This window comes from Tasmannia lanceolata, unplaced genomic scaffold, assembly GCF_043159265.1.
Source record: "Tasmannia lanceolata isolate RefF3 unplaced genomic scaffold, GAP_Taslan_0.1 ptg000007l, whole genome shotgun sequence".
Lineage (NCBI taxonomy): Eukaryota > Viridiplantae > Streptophyta > Magnoliopsida > Canellales > Winteraceae > Tasmannia > Tasmannia lanceolata.
In genome coordinates, this window is record NW_027518684.1 from 7,448,895 (window position 1) to 7,474,564 (window position 25,670).

The window sequence follows — 25,670 nt, forward strand, 5'->3', positions numbered from 1 at the left end:
GCAAAATCTATTTAGATCTAAGATCTATTTCCCGATGGCCGTAGATCATATTTTGTTTTTGTCCTGAGTGGGGTCAGCCTAAGTACGAGACTAGGTGGGACCCAGTCTAGTGTGGAACAGATTTAAAGGGCTTAGCCCATTGTGTTCCATCAGCTTTGGAGCCTTTGGCATGTTGGTTAAAGTACCTTACATTTGGTATCAAAACCACCCACCACGCATGTCACGGAATGGGTGCCATGTGGAAAAGGGCTACCTGAAAAAATGATTAGAGTGAAAGCACTCACAGAGTGGGTGTTGAGGATGGCAGATGTGAAAGCATGATGGCTGATGGCTAGACCCGGCAAGAAGTGACCCGGACCCACGGGTTGACCCGGCCCACCCGTAATTTCTAGGTCCGGGTCCCAAAGTAGCGACCAGTTTCAATTTGATCCGTGGGTCCACTCGGCCCGGATAAGGGCATACAAATAGAGCATCTATGGCAAAAGTCCATTAATCGAGGGTCATTATTCTCCTCACCGATAATCGAGCCAGTTCGCTCTGGGCCCCAACCTAGCCGACGTTCCATATCACTCAAACGGCCAGTCGTAAGACAAGATGCGCGCGTCACGTTCCTCCATATATATAGCCTTTCTGTCGCGACTGATGGAACGGAACCCCTCTCTTTCATTTCCTCGACTTTTAAGGGCCAGAGATCTAAAAACGAGCAGAGACTCTCGAATTCACTCTACTTCATTTTCGCATAGCGCATATATATCTGTGCGAGGTTGATTTCTAGGTTAAATAAAACCCTAGAAATCGAACACGTCTATCTCCACATATTATTTTTCATAAATTTTGCAACTCAGTTGTTGCAGATCCATACGTCTCAGCCATGGAGGCCGGTCAAGGTGTTGTTGGATCCGAAAGAGAGAAAGGTACCTCTGTTTCTCCAATCGCTGTTGTGGAGAATTTCTGGAGAGGTATTCATTCTCTTATCTCTCTTCTTCTTTATCTTTTTCCAGTAATCATCCCTATTTTTGGATCTCCTTAAATTTCGAAATTGCTATTGGACATTCATAATGTATTGGAAATTTAATCCGAAACCTAGTCAATATGTGAATGATGCTACAAATTCAATGCCAGAAGTGATATTATTTTAATCTGGTGGCAAAGTGATATCTGGCTGTTGAGAGCATAATCAGATGAAAAGAAGAGGGATTGATTTGAAATATATCTCATTATCCCAGATCATAATTAGTTTAAACTTTTTTTTTTTTTCGAACTATTTGTAAGGTTCCAATTCCTTTTGTTGTAGAGTTCATTCTCCAAAAAATATGTCGGTAGCGAGAGGATGGAAAGTTCTATCTATTGGCAAAATTTAGACGAATTTAGTGGAGAATTAGGGTTTATGAGCAAGGATTGATCCTGATTTTTCAGAATTTCCTTGACTAGTTTGGCAGAGCGGTCTTTATTTGGGATGAACAGGGGTCCTCTCTCTCTCTCTCTCTCTCTCTCTCTCTCTCTCTCTCTCTCTCTCTCTCTGTAAATGTTATTGTGGGTTAATAATGTTAAACCCCACTAGGCTGATAGGAAGTGGGAATTGGTGAAGGGTCTCTCTCTATATTCTTTCTCTCTTGGATTTCAATGAAGTTTGTCTATTGGATGGTAGAGGTATGAATGCTCTGCCTCTGAACTATTAGACATGTAGCCTCTGATGTTATTCTTCTCCAATGGACTAAGACGAAACCTATTCCTTGTGCTGATTCCAAGTTATTCGGGGGGTTAGGTGGGAAGGCCTTTGACCTCCCATGTGATGGTAATGTGGGTGGAAGTAGGATTTGTGGTCCATTGTTCACTAGCCTTCAAACGTATAGGAGTTCCAATGGTAGTAGTGTTTAAGCCATTAAAAAATAAAAAATAAAAAAAATGGTAGCAGTGTTTACATCCACGGTTTTAAATATCGGTTTCGATTTTAGTTTAGGTCACTGCAGAAACGGAAATGTTTCCATTTTGGTTGGAAATTTCATTAAATTATGAAAACATATGTAAATGATAGAATTTTAAGATGATACTTAAGAAGATACTAAAATAAGCACAAATACTGACTTAGAAACCATCACATAAGCAAGACAATCATCCATAATAGTTTAACAAAATCAAACACCTGTGATATACGATGTCATGCATGCCTGATAATTCAGTACATACCACATTTCACATGTAATTTATATAAATATATATGCATCATAGTCATACAAAAATCACATTTCACATGCAATTCTTATAAATATAATTATGTAACACATGAATATAGTATACCACTAATACACTTCCGGTTTTGGTTTTTGTATGCGTTTCAGTTTTGATATACATTTCAGCGAGGGCCGAGGATGGAAATAGAAAAATTTATGTCGTTTCAGTGAAAATTTAAAACCATGTTTACATTGGCCATACGCGTAGAAACCATTTTTGCTAGTGGAAGCTGGATTTATGGAATCTGTTATTTAGCCAACATCAAAAGTTAGAGAATTGCTTGTATACCTTGGCAATGTTTACCCTTATCTAGGGGTGCAACTCGGGTCGGGTTCAACTCGAAAAAAAATCCGGGCTGGGTCGGGTTGAGGGTTTGGGCAGCCCGACATTTTTATGAATTTTTTTTTCTAAGCTTAAAATTCGGGTTGGGTCGGGTTGAACTCGGATCGGGTTCAGGTTGGAAAAAAGGGTTCCTCGGGTCGGGTTGGAAATCGGGTCGGGTTGGCCTCAACCCGACCCAACCCGTCCCGAGTTGCAGCCCTACCCTTATCCAGTTTTATTGGCTGTTGACATTTGTCTATGATAATTGTAATGGGAGTAAGAGCATCTCATACATACATATATATATATATATATATATATATATATATATATATATATATATATATATATATATATATAGAGAGAGAGAGAGAGAGAGAGAGAGAGAGAGAGAGAGAGAGAGAGAGAGAGAGAGAGAGAGAGAGAGAGAGAGCAACCATTTACTCCAAAAGCTTAAGCCGTTTGAGATGGTGTTATTCAATCTTTTATACTTTAACACTCCCCCTCTGTGTGGACCCTCTTCTCAGGGTTGGCCTACTCTTTTTTGAGTTTGGCCATTGCATGCAGATTTTTTTTACTATCAAGGAGGTTTGAACTGAGGACCTTTGCTCTGATACCATGTGAAACCACCAGTTACTCCAAAATCTTAAGCCGCTGGAGATGGTGTTATTCAATCTTTTATACTTTAATAGTTTTAAAACTCCCTTGCATCATCGTGGACTCCCCCGAGTCGACTCACTTTTACCTTGGCCACATTCTGCGTTTTGCCGCCGCGTTCCGCATTTTGCCGCCACGTTCCACATTGTCCTTAGTAAAAACTCCTTTGACTCTTCGAATTATGACTGCTTCAACCAAGTACTCGACCGCGTTGTGCCGAGTCGACTAGGATTTTCTTCGTCCGCATCCGTGTTTTGATATGTGTGTGTAACCTGTATTTTTTTATTAATCAAATGCAAGGAACTGAATTTTGAGCTTGAACTCCACGATTTGTCTCTTTGACTGCTTCTCTATCGTTAGACTCTATCGTTAGAATCTACTATGGTCAAGGGAGATTTTACAAATACTACCACCTCCTAAGGAGTTAAAGCAAGTGGTGCCTAATTCCCATCTTAGCAAACTTAATTGGACCGGGAGAGGATTCTCCCATATGAACTTTTGGCTATAGGTCTTCCACATCTGATAATGTCCTATGTTTGGAGCATAATAATGTTACCATTCAAAAAAACCAAAAAGTTTCTTGTTTGGAGCCAACTTATATATGGATGTATGCTGATTTGTGTCCCCTTCCAGTTTACTTTTTCTTTGTAGAATCTCCTATGATTTATTTGAGATTCCACTAACAACATCAAACCTTTCCGGGTGATACTGCGTGCTAATGGTTATGTAGTGTTTCTTTCCAGGAAAGATCAACTCTGTTAAATGCGTAATGAATTTGCTCCTGTTCATTGTTTACAGACTTTGATTTAGAGAAGGAAAGGAGTGGGTTGGATGAGCAAGGGCTTAAGATAGCTGAAAATCAGGAAAACAGCCAGAAAAACAGGCGGAAGCTTGCAGAGAGTACTCGAGGTATGTTACATGCACTATACTCTTTGGACTCTGGGCTTGACTTTTAGCAAGCCATTGTGTGTGTGACTTACTACCATTTGCGTGTAAATGTGTCAGTAGTTTCTTTGTTAAGCGTGGTATCGCGCCACATAGATTTGTGGCATTGAATTATTTATTTTTGAATGGTTTTGAGTAATATTTTTAACCAAAAGCAGCATTTAATTTATTTTATTTAGTGTTGTTTCTCAAAGTTATGATTGTCATAGTGAAAAGCAAGGCATGCCTATGAGATCTATTATTTTCTTGTGGACAGATTTCAAGAAAGCTTCTGCAGATGAGAAATTAAATCTACTTAATTCTTTGCTCAAGGGTTATCAAGAGGAGGTTGACAATCTTACAAAGAGAGCAAAGTTTGGAGAGAATGCTTTTCTCAATATCTACCAAAAGCTTTACGAGGCTCCAGATCCTTATCCGGCTATTGCTTCAATTTCTGTAAGTACCGGCCATCAGGCTGCATTTAGGAGGTTGCACTAAAAGGTCTTGCATTTACTTTTTGGTCTTGTGTTTAATCTAAGCCTTAGCTGTTTCTCATTTTTTTTAATACAATCACCTTTTGCTCCATCTGAGTTAAATTTGGAGGCGAGAGACTCTTTGCTCTGCCTCTGCCATGTCCCTTTCCTTGGATTTGTCTAATTATAGTATTTCTATCAAGAAAGTGAAACTGACCTGGTTTGGTGTTCACTTCATAGTTCATACGTAGTTCATGTGACAAGTGTTCATTTTTCTTGTTCACTTTCTGTGCTGTTTTTTATTTATTATTTTTGATGTAGGAGCAAGATTTGAAATTGTCCGAACTGGAATCTGAGAACCGAAAGATGAAGGTTGAACTTGAAGAGTTCAGGACCGAAGCTGCCCATTTAAAGAATCAACAGGCTACAATAAGAAGACTGGAAGACCGCAACCGCCAGCTTGAACAACAGGTTAGCATGGCACAATAACCATTCATTTCAAGTTTTGTGTTTCTTGCATTGCTCTGATACTTAGAGTGATCTTAATATGATTGTTGCTTCTTTAGTTACCATTTACACGAATTGTGACCTTCGCTGTAGCACCTGGGATTTGATTTTACTGGTCTGTTAATACGACTGGTAGTACTGGCCTTCGCATGCATTTGAATTGAAAGAAAAATATTCAATAGAAATTAGTGAATATTGGAAAAAAAGATGATAATGGCGATGAATAGATAAATTTTCTGAAAATTGGAAAAGGTAATGCATATCATAGCTCGTATTTATAAAGTAATAAACAAGGAATAAATGTAAGTATTGAAAGTTTGAAATTGCAACTATTTTTTTTTTTTTTTTTTTGCAGAATAATAATTTCAAAAAAGAACATGTTAAAGGCCTGCAATTATTTTACTTTAGTTGTTCCGTCACATTTTTTTAAGCATCCGTTTTTTCATCACTGCAACTATTGACGGCTAAATAAACTGCTTCTAAGCTGGACTCACACTCTACAGGGAGAGTCAAGACAATTCCTTATGAGAGTATGGACTAAAAAATTTATAGTATATCATCACTTTCCTCACTAAGTTTACCAAAAACTTATTTTTTGCCATTTTAGGTAGCTCCCACATAAGGTCCTCGAGTTGCATAATGACGCAAAATCTAAACTAGTGCTGAAATTTTTTCCGGCTCATTAACTAGACATACATGCCTTAAATGACAGGTGAAAACGCTACACGAATTTAAACAGAATGACGCTTCTTTCCTTAATCCTTTTAGATTCCAGAAGGATCAATGAGTGACCAGAGATAGATCTAGTGAGGATCCTTTGACAAGATTCTGCAAGTGCTTCCTAGTATATTTGAAGAAGAAACTGATCAATTCTGAATAGAAGGGGTGGGATTTGACCATTGGGCTTCATGAATTTGCTCCCTTGCAAGGGGATATTTACCAATTCCATTATGGAGATGAACATATAAATGTCTTGCCATTCTATTCCACTCGTATTTTCTTTAATAGCCTACGACGCATGGGATTGTCGAACTTATCTGTTACATCTTGCAGCTACTCCTACAAGTTCTCTATCACTCCATTGCAAGGATGATAGAGACTTAGCCGTTATAATTTGCCTATTGAAATAAAAAAATGGATTGGGTGTTTGCAAAACTTGGTTTCCCTTAATTCGTATTGTTCCACATTCCATATGTACTTACTGTCCGTTGTAAATAATCATCACTGTAGACTCCAACAGTATGGTTTGGAAACACCCTTAACTTCTATCTCCACTTTCAGTTCCTATACAAGCAGGATATCCAGTTTTAGACCCATTCAAGTAATTAAGTCCTTAACAGCCAATCTGTGGTTTGGGCTATTAAGATGGTATCAAGCCAACTTCACCATTAGGCATTTGAGCACAAGGTCCCCATCAACTGTAGAGGAAGTTGTAAAGCTTCCTGTGTTGACTTGTAACATGCCTAAGGCAACCTTTTTTGTAGCAATCAAGTCCGGTACGTGGTACGATGAGTGTGGGCTAAATCGGTTTGCTATTTGGGGTCGCGGGTCGGTTTGGAGCGCCAATCTGGGTCGATCTAGTACTATATATATATATATATAGAGGAAAGTGTTTCTAGTCCGGCCGACTAGAGATCATTCTCTAGTCCGCCACCCAAAAACACATGGGTCCCACATATTTTGTGGTGATCTAAAGCATTCATTTGATAGGTCTCATCATAGATAGGATGTCCACAAAAATTCAGCTTCATAGGATCTTCTTAACCCTTCGATTTGTGGAGTTAAAAAATGGACAGATTTGTGGCGGTTTATAGCCGTCCATTTTAAGCTCCACAAATCATAGAGACGGTGTCCACAAGAAATTAGCTTCATAGGATCATCCCAACCCTATGATTTGTGGAGCTTAAAATGGACGGCTATAAACCGCCACAAATCTGTCCATTTTTTAACTCCACAAATCGAAGGGTTAAGAAGATCTTATGAAGCTGAATTTTTGTGGACATCCTATCTATGATGAGACCTATCAAATGAATGCTTTAGATCACCACAAAATATGTGGGACCCATGTGTTTTTGGGTGGCTGACTAGAGAATGATCTCTAGTCGGCCGGACTAGAAACACTTTCCTCATAATGGGGTTGATTTTTCTAGTCGGCCGACTAGAAAAGTTTTCTAGTCCATCCGCCAAAAAATCAGTGCGGGCCCACAGTTTTTGTGTGATCTGAAGCATTCATTTAATAGGCCCTGACATGGATAGGGTGTGCCCAAAAAATCAGCTCCATAGGATCATCCCAACCCTACGATTTGTGGAGGTTAAAATGGATGGGTATAAAACTTCACTAATTTGTCCAATTTTTAGCTCCACAAATCGAAGGGTTAAGATGATCCTATGGAACTGATTTTTTGGGCACACCCTATCTATGTCAGGGCCTATCAAATGAATGCTTTGGATCATCCAAACATTGTGGGCCCACTGTGTTTTGGGTTGGCGGACTAGAGAAGGTTCTCTAGTCGGCCGACTAGAGAAACTTTTCTCTCTCTCTCTCTCTCTCTCTCTCTCTCTCTATATATATATATATATATATATATATATGAGGAATAAGATTGTGCGCTCGACCGCACCAAGCTTAGGTGCGGTCGAGGGCCCAAAACTCATGTGGGCCCACATTGTTAGGATGATCCAAAGCATTTATTTGCAAGGCCCTTACATAGATAGGGTGTGTACAAAAAATCAGCTCCATAGGATCATCCTAACCCATCCAAAAGTGGAGGGCAAAATGGACAGACACCGTTTGCCACAAATCAGCCCATTTTTACCCTCTACTTTTGGAGGGGTTAGGATGATCCAATGGAGCTGATTTTTTGTACACACACTATCTATGATGGGGCCTTGCAAATGAATGGTTTTGATCACCACAGAAAATGTGGGACCCATGTGTTTGGGTTCTCATATAACCTTATACGCGCTCGAGCGCACACTCCTTTTCCTCTCTCTCTCTCTCTCTACACACACACACACACACACACACACACACACACACACACGGAAAAGTGACTGTACTCGGTCGAGTAGATAAGCTTATCTACTCGGTCGAGCTAAAAACAGTGGGGGCTCATTTTTTTGGGTGATCCAAACCATACATTTGAAAGGCCGTTACCTACATAGGGTGTCCACAAAAAATCAGATCCGTAGGATCATCCTAACCCATCCAAATGTTGAGGGAAAAATGGACAGACACAGTTTGTCCACAAATCTGCCCATTTTTCCCTCCACTGTTGGATGGGTTAGGATGATCCTATGAGGCTGATTTTTAGCGGACACCCTATCTAGGTAAGGAGGACCTTTCAAATGAATGGTTTGGATCACCCAAAATGTGCCCCCCCCCATTGTTTTTAGCCGACCGAGTAGATAAGCTTATCTACTCGACCGAGTACGCTCACTTTATATATATATATATATATATATATATATATATGGGTAAGTAAACAGTTCTTGCGCTTATCTACGCTCGAGTGCGGGAAACAAGGGTGGGCCCACATTTTTTGGGTGATCCTAAGCATTCGTTTGAAAGGCCCCATCATGGATGGGGTGTGTCCAAAAATCAGCTCCATTGGATCATCTTAGGGTTTGTTGTGGGGTGGGGGGGGTGGACAGATATTGTTTGTCCACAAATCTGCCCTTTTTTTCACCCCACAAATGGAAGGGTTAGGATGATCCAATGGAGCTGAATTTTTGTACACACCTCATCCATGATGGCCTTTCAAATGAATGCTTAGGATCACCCCAAAAATGTGGGCCCGCGATGTTTCCTGCGCTCGAGCGCAGGAACTGTTCTCTCTCTCTCTCTCTCTCTCTCTATATATATATATATATATATATATATATATATATATATATATATATATATATATATATATATATATATCGGAAAGTGTTGCTACTCGGTCTTATAGCTAAGCTTATCTACTCGGTCGGGTTAAATACAGTGGGGGCCCACATTGTTTGGGTGATCCAACCAATTCATTGGAAAGCCCCTTACCTAGATAGGGTGTCCACAAAAAATCAGACCCATAGGATGATCCTAACCCATCCAACAGTGGAGGGGAAAATGGGAAAAAAAATGGACAGACACAGTTTGTCCACAAATCAGACCCATAGGATGATCCTAACCCATCCAACAATGTAGGAAAAAATGGGCAGATTTGTGGACAAACTGTGTCTGTTCATTTTTTCCCATTTTCCCCTCCACTGTTGGATGGGTTAGGATCATCCTATGGGTCTGATTTTTTGTGGACACCCTATCTAGGTAAGGGGCTTTCAAATGAATGGTTTGGATCACCCAAACAATGTGGGCCCCCACTGCATTTAACCCGACCGAGTAGATAAGCTTAGCTACAAGACCGAGTTGCAACACTTTTTCGTGTATATATATATATATATATATATATATATATATATGAGGAAAATGATTGTGAGCTTGAAGCTCATATAGCTTATATGAGCTTGAGGGCCCAAACACATGTGGGCCCACATTGTTAGGATGATCCAAAGCATTCATTTGAAAGGCCCTTACATAGATAGGGTGTGTACAAAAAATCGGCTCCATAGGATCATCCTAACCCATCCAAAAGTGGAGGGCAAAATGGACAGACACCGTTTGCAACAAATCTGCCCATTTTTGCCCTCCGCTTTTGGAGGGGATAGGATGATCCAATGGAGCTGGTTTTTGGTACACACCCTATCTATGATGGGGCCTTGCAAATGAATGGTTTGGATCACCACAAAAAATGTGGGACCCATGTGTTTGGGCCCTCAAGCTCATATAAGCTATATGAGCTTCAAGCTCACAATCATTTTCCTCTCTCTCTCTCTCTCTCTATATATATATATAGAGGAAACTGTTGGTGAGCTAGCTTGCCCAATCACATGGGTCCCACATTTTGGGGAGTGATCCAAACCATTCATTTGCAAGGCCTTATCATAGATAGGGGGTGTACCAAAAATCCAGCTCCATAGGATCATCCTAGCCCCTCCATTTGTGGAGGACAAAAATGGGGCAGATTTGTGTCTGTCCATTTTTGTCCTCCACAAATGGAGGGGTTAGGATGATCATATGGAGCTGGTTTTTGGTACACACCCTATCTATGATGGGGCCTTGCAAATGAATGGTTTGGATCACCACAAAAAATGTGGGACCCATGTGTTTGGGCCCTCAAGCTCATATAAGCTATATGAGCTTCAAGCTCACAATCATTTTCCTCTCTCTCTCTCTCTCTCTCTCTATATATATATATACATATATATATATATATATATATATATATAGAGGAAACTGTTGGTGAGCTTAAGCTCACCAAACTTATGGTGAGCTAGCTTGCCCAATCACATGGGGGCCCACTTTGTTAGGATGATCCAAACCATTCATTTGAAAGTCCCTTACATAGATGAGGGGTGTACCAAAAATCAGCTCCATAGGATCATCCTAACCCCTTCATTTGTGGAGGACAAAAATGGACAGACACAAATCTGCCCCATTTTTGTCCTCCACAAATGGAGGGGCTAGGATGATCCTATGGAGCTGATTTTTGGTACACCCCCTATCTATGATAAGGCCTTGCAAATGAATGGTTTGGATCACTCCCCAAAATGTGGGACCCATGTGATTGGGCAAGCTAGCTCACCATAAGTTTGGTGAGCTTAAGCTCACCAACAGTTTCCTCATATATATATATATATATATATATATATATATATATATATATATATATATATATATATATATATATATATATAAGAGCGAGCCTTGGTGTTACGGTAAGGTTGCTCCATTGTGACCTGGTGGTCACGGCTTCGAGTCACGGAAATAGCATCTTTGCAAAGCAGGGGTAAGGCTGCGTACATCTAGCCCTCCCCAGAACTCGCAATGGCGGGAGCCTCGTGCACTGGGCCGCCGCTCTTTCTCTCTCTTTCACTATATATATATATATATGTAGGGAAAACTGTTTCTGAGCTGGAGCTCAGATAAGCTAGAGCTCAGATAAGCTATCTGAGCTCGAGCTCAAAAACAGTGTGGGCCCACATTTTTGGAGTGATCCAAAGGATTCATTTGAAAGGCCCTTACATAGATACGGTGTCCACAAAAAATCAGGTGCTTAGGATCATCATTACCCTTCTATTTGTTGAGGGAAACAATATCTGTCCATTTTCCCTCCACTTTTGGATGGGTTAGGATGATCCTATGAACCTTATTTTTGGTACACACCCTATCTATGTAAGGGCCTTTCAAATGAATGCTTTGGATCACCCTAATGTGGGCCCACATCACATCAGTTTTTGACGCTTGAGCTCAGATAAGCTTATTTGTGCTCGAGCTCACTATAATATCATTCCAATCCATATTCCATAGTGCATAAATTTAATAAACAAAATAAAAAACCTCATGTATGCCATTCATATATATTCAAAATGAAAATTCCAATTCCAATCCACTCCTTCGAGATCTGCAACCATTTGTCCTTTTTTAATGTGTATCCTTTTCTCAATGAGTTTTAGATGGAAGAAAAAGTGAGGGAGATTGTGGAGATCAAGCAACGGAGTTTGGCAGAAGAGAATCAGAAAACACTGGAGGTCCTAAAAGAGAGGTGTTCTTCTTCCTTGATAACATTGATTTAAAAAAAAAAATCCTTCATGCCTTAATATCCTTTTGTGTACACATGAGCAAGAGAGAAAAACCTGTTTCATATTATATGCCATCCTTTTTTTCCTGTTATAGAACTGGTATCTATGTGCCACAGGGAGCAATCCTTGCAGGATCAACTGCGACAAGCTAAAGAAAGTGTGTCAAACATGCAAAAGTTACATGAATTTGCCCAGAGTCAGTTGTTTGAAGTTCGTGCTCAATCAGGTGGTGTATTAATTTTGAATGTAAATGTAGTTTACTACTTCATATTGGCACTTGTCATTCCAGGTACTGACAGTGGCAGTGATCCGTAGTCTATACAGTACATTCTCTTGGAGAAGTTTCAATTTTCAAAACATTTCTTGTATAACTTGATTTGATTTTTATCCATTTCAGACGAGGAAAGAGCATCAAAGCAAACAGAAGTCAATCTCCTTATGGATGAGGTCGAACGAGCTCAGACAAGGCTACTTAGTCTAGAAAGGGAGAAGGTGTGTACCGGAATCCATATTTTATTTTAATAGGGTCCCGTCATGCTTTCACGCATTTGGCTTAGTCATTCTCCCTATATTTGATAATTTTTATAAGGGGTCATGATTCGTGAATCCTGACATTTTTTTACAGTTGTGTATCTACCCCAAACTTCTCATTGAATGTTAATTTTTATGTTGTTGAGCAGGGCAACTCTTTCATACTGCATGTTACAATTTTAATAGTTCAATTTTAGTGACTACGAACATTACATGTTTTTAGTATAGACTTCAAGTACATTAGTCATTTGGTGCCTATTTTGTTCATCCTAAAGCTTACGTAATAACTAATAAGTGACTTATTGGCAATTTGGTGCTCTCACTTTACATTAAACTTTCTGTCCAGGGTCTCCTTCGCTCGCAATTACAGTCGACAAATGAAGAAAATGGTAGTAATAAAAGGTGAAGTACTCCATTGTAATGGTGTATATCTGCCTGGCTCTATATTTGGTATCTAGATCTGCCTGGCTCTATATTTGGTATCTAGTTTTATTAAATCTATTTGAGTACAAATTTGATTTATGTATACTGTAGCTTTTTCTCTTCAAAGAATCAGAAGCAGAGACTTTTGCCTAGTTCTATTACATATGTGTCATCCTCTTTTGTTTCTTTAGAGTCGACCTTCTCATCCTCCTTGTTTTGAACCATTTCTTGATGGGCCACACATTCTACATCTTCTTGGCCTTTTGAGCTCTCAACTTGCGAGGTCTCTATGCAACGTCAGTATCTTCTAAGGTGAGGCCATTATCCTCTAATATTCTCAACTCAACAAAGCCTTTGTCCCAAACTAGTTGGGGTCGGCTAAATGAATCCTTTAGAAAAAATTCATGAAGAAGGTAAAAGGAATCTACCCAGCTCTAATCTTGGTTCTAGTTGGGTTCTTCTACGTGGATCATTTTCTTCCATTCTATCCTATCCAAGGTCATGTTTTCTATTATGTTCCTAGCTATCAAGTCTTTCCTCACGGTTTCTACCCAAGTTGTTTTCGGTCTGCCCCTACCTCTTTTTACTCCATCAATTTGGCACGAGTCGCCTCTTCTCACCGGAGCATCCAAAGGTCTACATTTGATATGTCCAAACCATCTTAAGCGGTGCTCTCTCATCTTCTCCCCAATTGGAGCCACCCCCACCTTTTTACGAATGTCTTCATTTTTAATTCTATCTAGCCTTGTGTGGCCGCACATCCATCTAAGCATTCACATCTCCGCTACACTCATCTTATGCACATACTGCTTCTTGGTGGCCCAACCTTTGAATTCGCATCATCCTCAAATATTGAATTCTCAAAATTTTCAACCAACCTTTCATTGCTATCATCTATTTCGCCAAGATACAGTTAAAAAAAGAGAGTCTATTTCGCCAAGATCTATAACATAGTTTCAAAACTCCTCCGTGCCACTGTGGACTCCCCCAACGTCAATCAAAACTCCTTTGACTCTCCCAAGTTAAGATCGCGTCAACTGAGTACTCAACCACGTTGCCGAATCGACTAGGATTTTCTTTGGCTGCTTTCTGACCCGCATACGCATTTTGAAACACTGATCTATAGATCAGCAGTGTTAAAATTATGATGTTTCTACCACCTGACTGTATGCAAGCATTTTTCTTCATTAACTGTTTTTCTTGTTTTGGCGGGAGCTTCATGGACTCGGCCGCCCTAACTGTTTTTGTTGTTTTGCCAACTTTGGAGATACTAGACAACTTTTTTTTTCTGCCATTGATAAATCAGAGTTATTGTTTTTTAGCTAATTATGGGCTGCATCTATTACAGTGATAATTTGGATTCGAATAATGTCCTTGAGAATTCTTTGAGCGCCAAAGAGAAAATCATCTCGGAGTTGAACATGGAACTTCATAATATGGAAACAACTTTGTCAAATGAGCGAGAGCAACACGTGAATGATATCAAGAAGTTGAATGCATTGCTCAATGAAAAGGTGCCATATTTATCTTCGCTGCTTTATCATGCATTTACTGAATTGGGATATAATAGTACAATATTCTGTGAGGAGTGATAAATTGACCCCCATATATCTTAAATCGACCTCCTATGTGTCTCTCTCTCCTCTTTCTCTCTCTAACCCAGAGGAGAGAGAAAGACACATAGGGGGTCGATTTAAGATATTTGGGGGTTGATTTATCACTGCCCTATTCTGTGTCTGTTTTTATAGGATGTTGATCTCTTACTCATTTTTACAGTAACTTAGTAACCTAGAATTTGACGGCAATGGAGTGGTACAATTTGACTAAGCACTTATATCCAATACCCATTGTACTACTCACGTGTGGATGCATCCAGTGAAATTCAGCATTTTTCAAAAGCCGTTTCACTGCACATCTGTACATCTCACTTGATACGTGGTTATGACTGGAGATGACATGGATGAAACCTCTATAAAATAGCAACATAATAGAAATTTGTCGAAACTCAGAAGTTTTAAGTGTACCCCAGTGTCTAATTGTTCGCTTCACCTAGAACTAAGTCAACTAACACACATATTTGCCTATCCGTAGTCCTGGATTAAAAATATGTGAATTATGTCTCTGCTCTCCTATCCATGTATCTGCATCTGGTCATAATAGTTTGTTACTGATCGCAGATTCCTTACTCTTTCTTTATCTTTTAATTTACAGGATGTTGCTCTTGAGGACATCAAGAAAGAGCTCCTGGCAAGGCCAACCACAAAATTAGTTGAGGACCTGCGTAAAAAAGTCAAAATTATGCAGGTTCATTCCTCCCTTATAGTCTGTTATCAACTCCTGAAATAGCTTGCCTTAATGCATCAGTTTTGTGTCCCCACTTCCTGAATATTTCTAACGCTGTAGATGTCAATGGAAGTTCAACATCTCTTAATGCATCTTGCTACTATTGTACTGAGAATAAGAATGTTTTCCATGGTGATTGCACATAGTAGACATTTCTTTGTTTTTGCACAAATGAAATGTATAGATTTGTTAATTAAAGGCAAAATTATGTCTTTAAGAGCAGGCTAAGAGAAAATGTATAGGAATTACACATGGGCAAATCATCACTTCATGCTGTATAATGGGGTGTGAGGTCCAAGCAATCTCATTCCTTCCACTTCCAACCGTCTTTTGAGTTTTGAGTTATGAATATCTTTTCTATATGTTTTGGTGATTTGTTGTGCATTAGAGAACTGCCAGGTCGCGGCATTGATTGATACATACATACATATGTCATATAATTATTTTATTTTATTTAAGTGGGTGGTTCGGGTTTGCTCTGTTACTCGATTACCTTACATTTATACCAGTTCCTTCATAGTTTGGTATTTTTTTTAGTTATTAATCAGTCTATGTAAACAATCTATAACCTACCTACAGTTTCTGTTTCTCAAATTCTACTCCTTTTCCTGTGGAATCAATCTCTCTTTCCCTCTTTGCAAAACCTTCTAGATGTATATGAAATGGTGATCACCCAAACCCTAACATATGGGAATTTGAGAAAAATTAGCAATGTTTGAGATATGGACTATGATGGAACAACTGCATTGATCTCCCAAGGTTGCAAAAGACCTCATGGTCGTGGTGGGAGAGAATAAACCATCATGAAGAGGAAAACCATGGGGAGGCACTAGACTTTAAAAATTTTCTACAAGAGAGCAACACAGAAGTATCAGTCTACTAGGCCAATAGAAGATGGCCCATCCACGACTAGGGTTCAAAATCAAGATAACCCTGGAGTTTTACACATCCTCATTTATCGTTCTTCCCTCCACTTGGAGGCCAAAAAGTCAGCCAGGACCATCATTTCAGTTCTCTAGAACATTTTCCATGCATTTTAAATAGCTTATGCTCTCTTCATATATTCTCAACTCAACTCAACTCATTCTTTGTCCCAAACTAGTTCAGTCGGCTAATGAATCCTTAAGAAAATTTTCATGAAGAAGGTGAAAGAATCGACCCGGCTCAAATTGACTGAGTCTAATCCTGACACTAGTTGGGTTCGTCTGCATGGATCATTTTCTTCCATTCTCTCCTATCCAAGGTCATATTCTCTGTTATGTTCCTAGCCATCAAGTCTTTCCTCGTTGTTTCTGTCCAAGTTGTTTTCGGTCTGCCCCTACCTCTTTTTACTTCATTAACTTGGCACGAGTCACTTCTTCTCACTGGAACATCCAAAGGCCTACGTTGGATATGTCCAAACCATCTTAAGCAATGCTCTCTCATCTTCTCCTCAATTGGTGCCATCCTCATCTTTTTACGGATGTCTTCATTTTTAATTCTATCTAACCTTGTGTGGCTGCACATCCATCTAAGCATTTGCATCTCCGCTACACTCATCTTATGCAAAGGTTGCTTCTTGGTGGCCCAACATTATGAGCCGTACAACATCGCTGGACTCACAACGATCTTATAAAACTTTCCCTTCAACTTTGTAGGTATTTTACGGTCGCACAGAACTCCTGAAGCATGCTTCCAGTTCAACCAACCTGTTCTTATTTTGTGGTTAACATCCTCTTCAATCTCTCATTCCTTATGTAGTATTGAACCAAGATAGCAAAAGATATCCCTCATAGGTACCTCCTGTCCTTACTACATCCTCGCCCCGCCTCTTTACATTACTAAAGTTGCACTCCATATACTCTGTCTTATTCCTACTCAGTCTAAAACCTTTGGATTCTAAAGTAGCTCTCCATAACTCTAACTTAGCATTAACTCCTGCTTTGGTTTTGCCCATTAATACTATGTCATTTGCAAATAACATACACCACGGCACCTCATCCTGGATACCTTCTGTGAGTTCATCCATAACTAGTGTAAAAAGATAAGGGCTTAGAGTTGATCCTTAGCGCAGTCCTATTGTAATTGGAAACTCCCTAGACGTGCCGTCCGTAGTTTTGACACTAGTCGCTGCTCCATCGTACATATTCTTTATCACACCAACATATTTAGTAGGCACTTTTTTCCTTTCAAGGACCCACCACATAACACTCCTGGGAACCCTATCATACTCTCTCTTCATATATTCTTTCTAAAAATTTTATCTACGTATATGGGTGTCCTGTGTTGTCTTATCTTTTATAAAGTTGATCAATTTAATCAATTCAACTTTGAAAGCTAAAATACATTGATAGACCCAAGGTACCGCGTGTCGGTGTCCAGCACGATGTGATACTGACACTACAGGATAATGCATGGATACTTCCATTTTTTAAAAATTGAATATCATGCTTAGGATATGTGGGACTCTTGTTGAATATCACAGATTGAAAGTCTTTTTATTTTATGCTTTAGCTTGATGATATTACTACCTATTTCCAAGGCCAATGCTCTAATAAAATTGAACTTTAAGCTTAAATATAATCTCGTGCCTGCTATTCTAAATGCGTGATGATTCTATTATTGCTTCTTAAGCTGCCTATTATTATTTTTTATATATTCATATTGATTTATCCAATGTCCATATCCATAGGCTGTGGGATATAATTCTATCGAGGCTGAAGATTGGGAGCTAGCTTCTAGTGAAGAAGAAATGAGCAAACTAGAGTCGCTTCTTCTCAACAAGAACCGGAAAATGGAACACGAGCTAACACAGTTGAAGGTATGGAGCAGGTTTTGATCCTTGAATGTCCCTTTTGACCTCTGTTTATCTATCATTTTATTCTCTACTATGCATAACTGAATTTCCATAGAGATACAACTACAAGGAAACAGGAGCTTTAGATACTATACCACGTATCATTTTTGGGGGCTGCATTTTCCCCCCTTTATGGGTCGCTGAACATTTACTGGTCTTAATGTAAAATTTCTACTTCCTTTGTTAAGGTTCAAATTTCAGAGAAAACATGTTTTCTAGAGGCTGCTGAAACTAAGGAATCAGAACTAATTGCTAAAGTGGATGAGCAGCAAAGGTTAATTGCAAAGCTTGAAGATGATATATTAAAGGTTTGGACGCATGACTGTCTGAGTAGTTAAACATTGTTTAAGAAATCTGGTTTCATCATCATTTACCTGCCTCATATGTGTTTTTTCTTCTGATAAAGGGCTACAGCTCTTCTGATCGAAAAGGTACTCTATTGGATGACTGGGATCTTCAAGAAGTGGGGGTATCTGAAATGTCAGAGGTATTCTTCTTTCTTCTCCTACTTCCTTTCTAAATTCTCACATGTCAATAAGAAAGTTCTTGTACATTTCTTTTCCCAACCTTTCTAAATATACGTGCTAATTGATGCTTTAAAAAATTACACTGCTTTTTTTTGTTAGTATGTTGCATTATACATTTGCTTTGTAAGCTTCAACTTATAATCTTATGCAAGAACAACCAACTTTTGACACCCTAATGACTATACACGTGTCATTTTTGGACGCGGTTGCTTATACTTTTAACAGCCTAATGACTATACATGTGTCATTTTTTGACGCGGTTACTGAGCATCCACGGTAGCTTTTCCAAATTGTGCATTATGTGGATACTTGATTGAGTACGTCTTCACTTACAGCCACAATATAAATTATTTTGCAATGCAAGTAATGTATTATGTATTGTAGAATAGGGAACTGATAACACTGCATTATCACTTTATCAGTATAGTAACACTGCATTATCAGTATAGTAACACCTCAGATTAAAAAAAATCAGTATAGTAAACCTCAATGACATATAACCACATGTCCATATGTACATACATACATATTTATACTTATATATATATATATATATATATATATATATATATATATATATATATATATATATATAGGGAAATGATAAATGCGCCCATTTTCATTCCTTGGGACTACAAAGTGGATGATGTATTTCTCATTTAAGGAATGAAGTGACCTGATTGCCACGTACAATGCAGCTGGGTGTCCCAAGTGATGAAAAGGGGTGCATTTATCATTTCCCATATATATATATATATATATGAGGAATGATAAATGCAAGGGCCCTCTTTATGGAAGGGCGGGAGAAGGGCCCTGAATAGATCCACATCATCAAATGTAACCGAATTCAATTTCTCAACATTTTCAAAGTTGGTTGAGAAATTGAATTCGGTTACATACATACATATATATATATATATATATATATATATATATATATATATATATATATATATATATATATATATATAGAGAGAGAGAGAGAGAGAGAGAGAGAGAGAGAGAGAGAGAGAGGAAAAGGATTGTATGCTCGAGTGTATCTAACCTTAGGTACGCTCGAGTGCCAAATCACATGGGTCCCACATTTTTTTTGGTCATCTAAACCATTCATTTGCAAGGCCCCCATCATAGATAGGGTGTGTACCAAAAATCAGCACCATTGAATCATCCTAACCCTTCCAAAAATGGAGGGCAAAATGGGCAGATTTGTGGACAAACAGTGTCTGTCCATTTTGACCTCCACAAATGGATGCGTTAGGATGATCCTATGGAGCTAATTTTTGGTATGCACCCTATCTATGATGGGGCCTTGCAAATTAATGATTTAGATGACCAAAAAAAATGTGGGACCCATGTGATTTGGCACTCGAGCGTACCTAATGTTAGGTACACTCGAGCGTACAATCCTTTTCCTCATATATATATATATATATATATATATATATATATATATATATATATAGGGAAAAGTGTTGCTACTCGGTCTTGTAGCTAAGCTTATCTACTCGGTCGGGTTAAATACAGTGGGGGCCCACATTGTTTGGGTGATCCAAACCATTCATTTGAAAGCCCCTTACCTAGATAGGGTGTCCACAAATAATCAGATCCATAGGATCATCCTAACCCATCCAACAGTGGAGGGAAGAATGGGAAAAAATGGACAGACACAATTTGTCCACAAATCTGCCCATTTTCCCTCCACTATTGGATGGGCTAGGATCATCCTATGGGTCTGATTTTTTGTGGACACCCTATCTAGGTAAGGGGCTTTCAAATGAATGGTTTGGATCACCCAAACAATGTGGGACCCCACTGTATTTAACCCGACCGAGTAGATAAGCTTAACAACAAGACCGAGTAGCAACACTTTTCCCTATTAACCCGACCGCGTAGATAAGTTTAGCTACAAGACCGAGTAGCGTATATATATATATATATATATATATATATATATATATATATATATTGAGAAACTTCAACTAGTTCACCCTATGATTGAGTGTTGGAATTGCACATCCAAATCACTTTGTTTCCTTGTTTGGGCATTTTTTATAAATATATCTATCTGACGTAAAGTGTGCAAAAAGTTGCCCTTTAGAATTTTATTTTTATATTTTTCAATTTATTTTTCATGAAGTACTTTGCCCTTTGAAATTGTGTGGATCTTTAACTTATTTCTGGGAAAAGTTTTTCTGAAACCAATATGAGAAACTTCAAATTTTACCGGTGTAAAATTTTTCTAGATATTTTACCACATAGCTCTTGGGCGTACTTGAACACAGTAGAGAGATTAAGGGGCAGTCAACATTGGGTTGCAACTTGCCTATTTGCTTTGAATAATTGCAACCTTGGATGCTGGCTACCACGTAGCTCTTGGGCGTACTTGAACACAGTAGAGAGATTAGGGGGCAGTTGACATTGAGTTGGAACTTGCATATTTTCTTTGAATAAGTGCAGCCTTGGATGCCGGCTACCACATAGCTCTTGGGCGTACTGAACACAGTATAGAGATTAAGGGGCAGTTGACATTGAGTTGGGACTTGCATATTTCCTTTGAATAATATTTTAGGCCATAGTTGATTGAAGGGGAGAGGGTAATTGAGCATATGAGTCACACTATGAAGCTTTGGGAGAGGGTAATTGAGCATAGACTAAGAAAAGAGACTAAGGTGTCAGAGAATCAGTTTGGCTTCATGCCTGGACTATCGACTATGGAAGCTATCTTCTTCATTAGGCGGTTAATAGAGAGATTTAGAGAAAATAAAAAGGACCTTCATATGGTTTTCATTGATTTAGAGAAAGCGTATGATAGGGTTCCCAGGAGTGTTATGTGGTGGGTCCTTGAAAGGAAAAAGTGCCTGCTAAATATGTTGATGTGATTAAGGATATGTACGATGGACCAGTCACTAGTGTCAAAACTACGGATGGCACGTCTAATGAGTTTCTAATTACAGTAGGATTGCACCAAGGATTAGCTCTAAGCCCTTATCTTTTTACGCTAGTTATGGATGAACTCACAGAGGGTATCCAGGATGAGGTGCCGTGGTGTATGTTATTTGCAGATGACATGGTATTAATTGACGAAACCAAAGCATGAGCTAATGCTAAGTTAGAGTTATGGGGAATTACTTTGGAATCCAAAGGTTGTTAGACTGAGTAGGACTAAGACAGAGCATATGGAGTGCAACTTTAGTAATGTAAGGAGGCGGGGCAAGGATGTAGTAAGTATGACTGGACAGGAAATACCTAAGAGGGATATCTTTCGCTATCTGGGTTCAATCCTACAAAAGGAAGGAAAGATTGAAGAGGATGTTAACCACAGAATAAGAGCAGGTTGGTTGAAGTAGAAGCATGCTTCATGAGTTCTGTGCGACCGTAAAATACCTACCAAGTTGAAGGGAGACTTATCAGACAGCTGTGAGGCCAGCCATGCTTTACTGCTCATAATGTTGGGCCACCAAGCATGTGCATAAGATGAGTGTAGTGGAGATGTGAATGCTTAGATGGATGTGCGGCCACAAAAGGTTAGATAGAATTAAAAATGAAGACATCCATAAAAAGGTGGGAGTGGCACCAATTGAGGAGAAGATGAGAGAGCACCGCTTAAGATGGTTTGGACATAGCCAGCGTAGGCCTTTGGATGCTCTAGTGGGAAGAAGTGATTCGTGCCAAGTTGATGGAGTAGAAAGAGGAAGGGGCAGACCGAAAACAACTTGGGTAGAAATAGTGAGGAAAGACTTGATGACCAGGAACATAAGAGAGAACATGGCCTTGGATAGGAGAGAGTGGAAGAAAATGATCCATATAAACGAACCCAACTAGTGTCAGGATTAGACCTAGTCAATTTGAGCTAGGTAGACTGCTTCACCTTCTTCATGAAAATTTTCTAAAGGATTCTTTAGCCGACCTCAACTAGTTTGGGACAAAGGCTTAGTTGAGTTGAGCTCGTTGAAGGGGAGAGTAAGTGTATATGGTCCATTAGAGATTCAGCAACTAAAAGAAAGATCGATTCTTTGGGATCCTTCCTTTTTTCAAATGGAACGAGCATGTGAAGTTTATGATCCTGCAGAATCAATTGAATTATTTTTATAGGTTTCATATTTCCAGTACTATCGATATTCCATAAAATTAAAGGAATTCAAGTAAGACAGAATGAGGTTAAGCTGAATTTAGTGATGCCGTGGTATTGATACCATGAGCTGAACCTTAAGAGTTAAGGGTTCCAGTCAGGGGCATAAATGTGCTGGCTATTGATCTGAGAAGATCTCTTCCAGTAAAGAATTAAAAAGAAAAAGAAAAGAAAGGATTAGCTTATTTGACATTGAGATTACAGTACTTGACTTGTTATAATGTCCATGCACAAGAGCACTTCATGTGTACAGTACAATGTAAAGTTTTTTATGTTTTAAGCATGATCCAAAGTTTACTACAGATTTATAAACATTTATTGTACTTTTTTTTGTGAATGGTTATAAACATTTATTCTACCCAGGTATTGTTTGAATTCATGCATTCTCTGTTGCATTGCCTATCAGAATGCAGATCAGAAACATGCTTCCACAGATCATGATCAAAGTTCAATGCTTAAGGTGATTTGCAATCAACGAGATCGGTTCCGGGCACGCTTACGTGAAGCAGAAGAGGTACAACTTCAATATTATTGCCTTTTCTTCTTTGGCCCCAGTCCTTACCTCTTCCTAAATGCGTGAGGGCATCACTTGGGCAAAGGCTCAACTTCAATGCCAATATTATTTTACATATCAAATAGATGGGAAATGGTTTTTTTATCCTTACTTTTCAATTCCATCCCCATTATTTCGGTTATGAAATTTCTCTCCTTGGTTCTCATTTTTATTCATTTTTTCAAATTTACCAGGAAGTGCGGCGGTTGAAAGAGAAGATAGGGTCGCTAACAGTAGAACTGGAAAAAACTAAAGCTGATAATGTGAAGCTTTATGAAAAGATCCGTTATGTCCAGGATTATAGTAATGAAAAGCTAGTTTCTAGAGGACGAAAGAAGGTGCCTTCTTGCAACTCTTATGGTTATATTTTCGCTTTGTGCTGGTTTTTCAACACTGTGATCATTTTCAGTATGCCGAAGATGTTGAAAGTGGCTTCAGTTCCGATGTTGAATCCAAGTACAAGAAAATATATGAGGATGACATAAATCCTTTTGCTGCTTTCTCAAAGAAGGTATTCATTCTACAGCTCTGTGTTTGTTTTCTGCTTTACACTTCAATTGAATTTCCAGGGTTGAGCCTCTAGCTCAATTGTTTTTCATCTCTGAGGTCAGAAGTTCAATCCTAGCTTACCTACCCAAAAAAAAATGAGTTTCATTTTTTCTCAAAATCAAGCTCTGTGTTAATAATACCATTTTAAAAAATTTTCCTTCATTTTATTAACACTTTGTTTGTGTGGTTACCTTCAATGTTTTGATGCATTCTTGCCCTACCTCCCTTCTTGCATGGATACTGTTACTATGTAGTGTGTCATTCTATGCTTATTGATTAGAAATTCTGGACTTATCAAGTGTTATAATCTGAATCAGGAAAGGGATCAAAGGTATAAGGAACTCGGCTTTAGAGATAAAATCACACTCAGCAGCGGTCGTTTTCTTCTTGGCAACAAGTATGCGTTCACTGCCTTTCTTTTATGTGAATACAGTTGGACAGTATGAATACATCCCTCATGTTATCTATTTTATAGCTTTCTCTGATTAAGGAGATTAAAGGTAAAATAAATGTGATGCTGAGATGTATTCCAATATTCGTGTCTGCATGCATGTTATCTATTTTATTTCTTCAGAAACACAAACACAAACAATGACTCACTACCCTAAAGGGAGATTATTGAAAAAGAGAAGGAAAAAAGAAAGCACAAGAGGCTGAGGTATCTTCAGAAACACAAACAAAAACAATGACTCACTACCCTAAAGGGAGATTATTTCCAATGCATGAGGTCTTCATAGTTTAGATTATTTCCAACACATGAGGTCGTTGTAGTTTACCCAATCTTATCTAGAAGCACAAATTTGTATTCAGGGTATTTTCTTAATTGCTTCTCTTGTAGCCCTGACCATCGTGGCTGCCGGGCCTGTTCTATTCTTAATATATCATGTAAAGTGAATTGTGGGCAGACTTAAAGCTTTTTGACGTCAAATCACGTTAAAAGGGGGGCACATAATCCTAAGGGGGAGTGAAAAAATCATTGACCATACAAAGAATTTATAAAAATAAAGGAAAAGTTAAGATAGTTTCCAATATGGCATGAGCTTTGAGCTTCCAGAGGTAAGAAATGTTTCAGTGGTTGGTTGGGGAAAACCCTTTACTTCAAATAAAAATACTACTAAAAATCAGGAAACCAAAAACAGGGAACAAGTGTCTCCATTGATGAGAAGCGGCAAAAAATCAGGAAACAGTCAATCGAATTTTTCTTGCCTTCGCTCCTATTTAGTCTGAGACAGCTATAGGCATGAATCTATTACAGTATTGGTTTGGCTTGTGATGACTGAGTTAACACTGTCTTGCTCCAGATATGCTCGGACTTTCATCTTCTTTTACTCCATTGGATTGCATCTCCTCGTGTTCACTTGTCTATACAGAATGTCTTCTTTGAGCTATCTCAGGTAAAAGAACCTGTTGCAACTATTTGTTTATTCTAATTTGTCAGTTTTTTTTCTTCTCATTGTCATTTATTTTAGTTTAAATCTTGTCATTTTAAATATCATTACCCATCCTTCCTTTGTGCAGCACAACCACTGTCCATGAGGAAAAAGCTGCAAACATCACGTTGCCGAATTTGTTGTAGTCCGGTAACTTAAACTGATCTACAAAAGTTCTGATTATACCTCGAAGATTTTTTATTTGTTTATACTTTATATAGGAACAGCTAATTCAAGTGAGAATGGTGATAATGTGCTCTGAGCAGAGCTCCTCATAGTCATGTAAATAACGATGAAGGATACAGCTCTTTCCTTTATCTTGTGGTATTTACTACTTCCCTGTGGGGAAGGACACTCTTTTAAATCTTTTGCACGGTAAAGAACCTTTTTCTCTCCTAGTTCCTTTTTCATATGGCTTCTCATTCTTTTCCTTCAATGTCTGTAATGCATGGTCGAGAATAAGTCTCAGTCTTCTTCAACCATTCTCAGCAATAACCTGTTCTGCCCGTTTCTTGAAATATTCACTTTCAAACAGTAAGAATCAACGAATAGGAATC

At 38.7% G+C, this 25,670-nt stretch overlaps 1 protein-coding gene across 1 annotated transcript; it reads left to right on the forward strand.

The window, feature by feature from the left end:
- Nucleotides 1-636: 636 nt before the first annotated feature.
- Nucleotides 637-25,512, forward strand: LOC143881682 (protein CASP). Its single transcript, XM_077384930.1, has 19 exons — nucleotides 637-959; nucleotides 4,009-4,119; nucleotides 4,412-4,590; nucleotides 4,929-5,078; nucleotides 11,667-11,755; nucleotides 11,909-12,018; nucleotides 12,190-12,284; nucleotides 12,670-12,725; nucleotides 14,095-14,260; nucleotides 14,958-15,050; nucleotides 17,761-17,889; nucleotides 18,114-18,233; nucleotides 18,332-18,412; nucleotides 22,988-23,095; nucleotides 23,329-23,472; nucleotides 23,544-23,645; nucleotides 24,001-24,080; nucleotides 24,985-25,077; nucleotides 25,202-25,512. Exons 1-19 carry the CDS (start codon nucleotides 872-874, stop codon nucleotides 25,257-25,259), a joined length of 2,052 nt encoding a protein of 683 aa, XP_077241045.1. The 5' UTR covers nucleotides 637-871; the 3' UTR covers nucleotides 25,260-25,512.
- Nucleotides 25,513-25,670: the final 158 nt, after the last annotated feature.

Bases quoted from the DNA above. Each gene is read 5' to 3' on its own strand.
- LOC143881682 (XM_077384930.1), top strand. From the start codon at position 872: ATGGAGGCCGGTCAAGGTGTTGTTGGATCCGAAAGAGAGAAAGGTACC. The intron at 4,120-4,411 runs GTATGTTACATG...TCTTGTGGACAG, and splicing joins GCTTGCAGAGAGTACTCGAG to ATTTCAAGAAAGCTTCTGCA. The intron at 15,051-17,760 runs GTTCATTCCTCC...CCATATCCATAG, and splicing joins AAAAAGTCAAAATTATGCAG to GCTGTGGGATATAATTCTAT.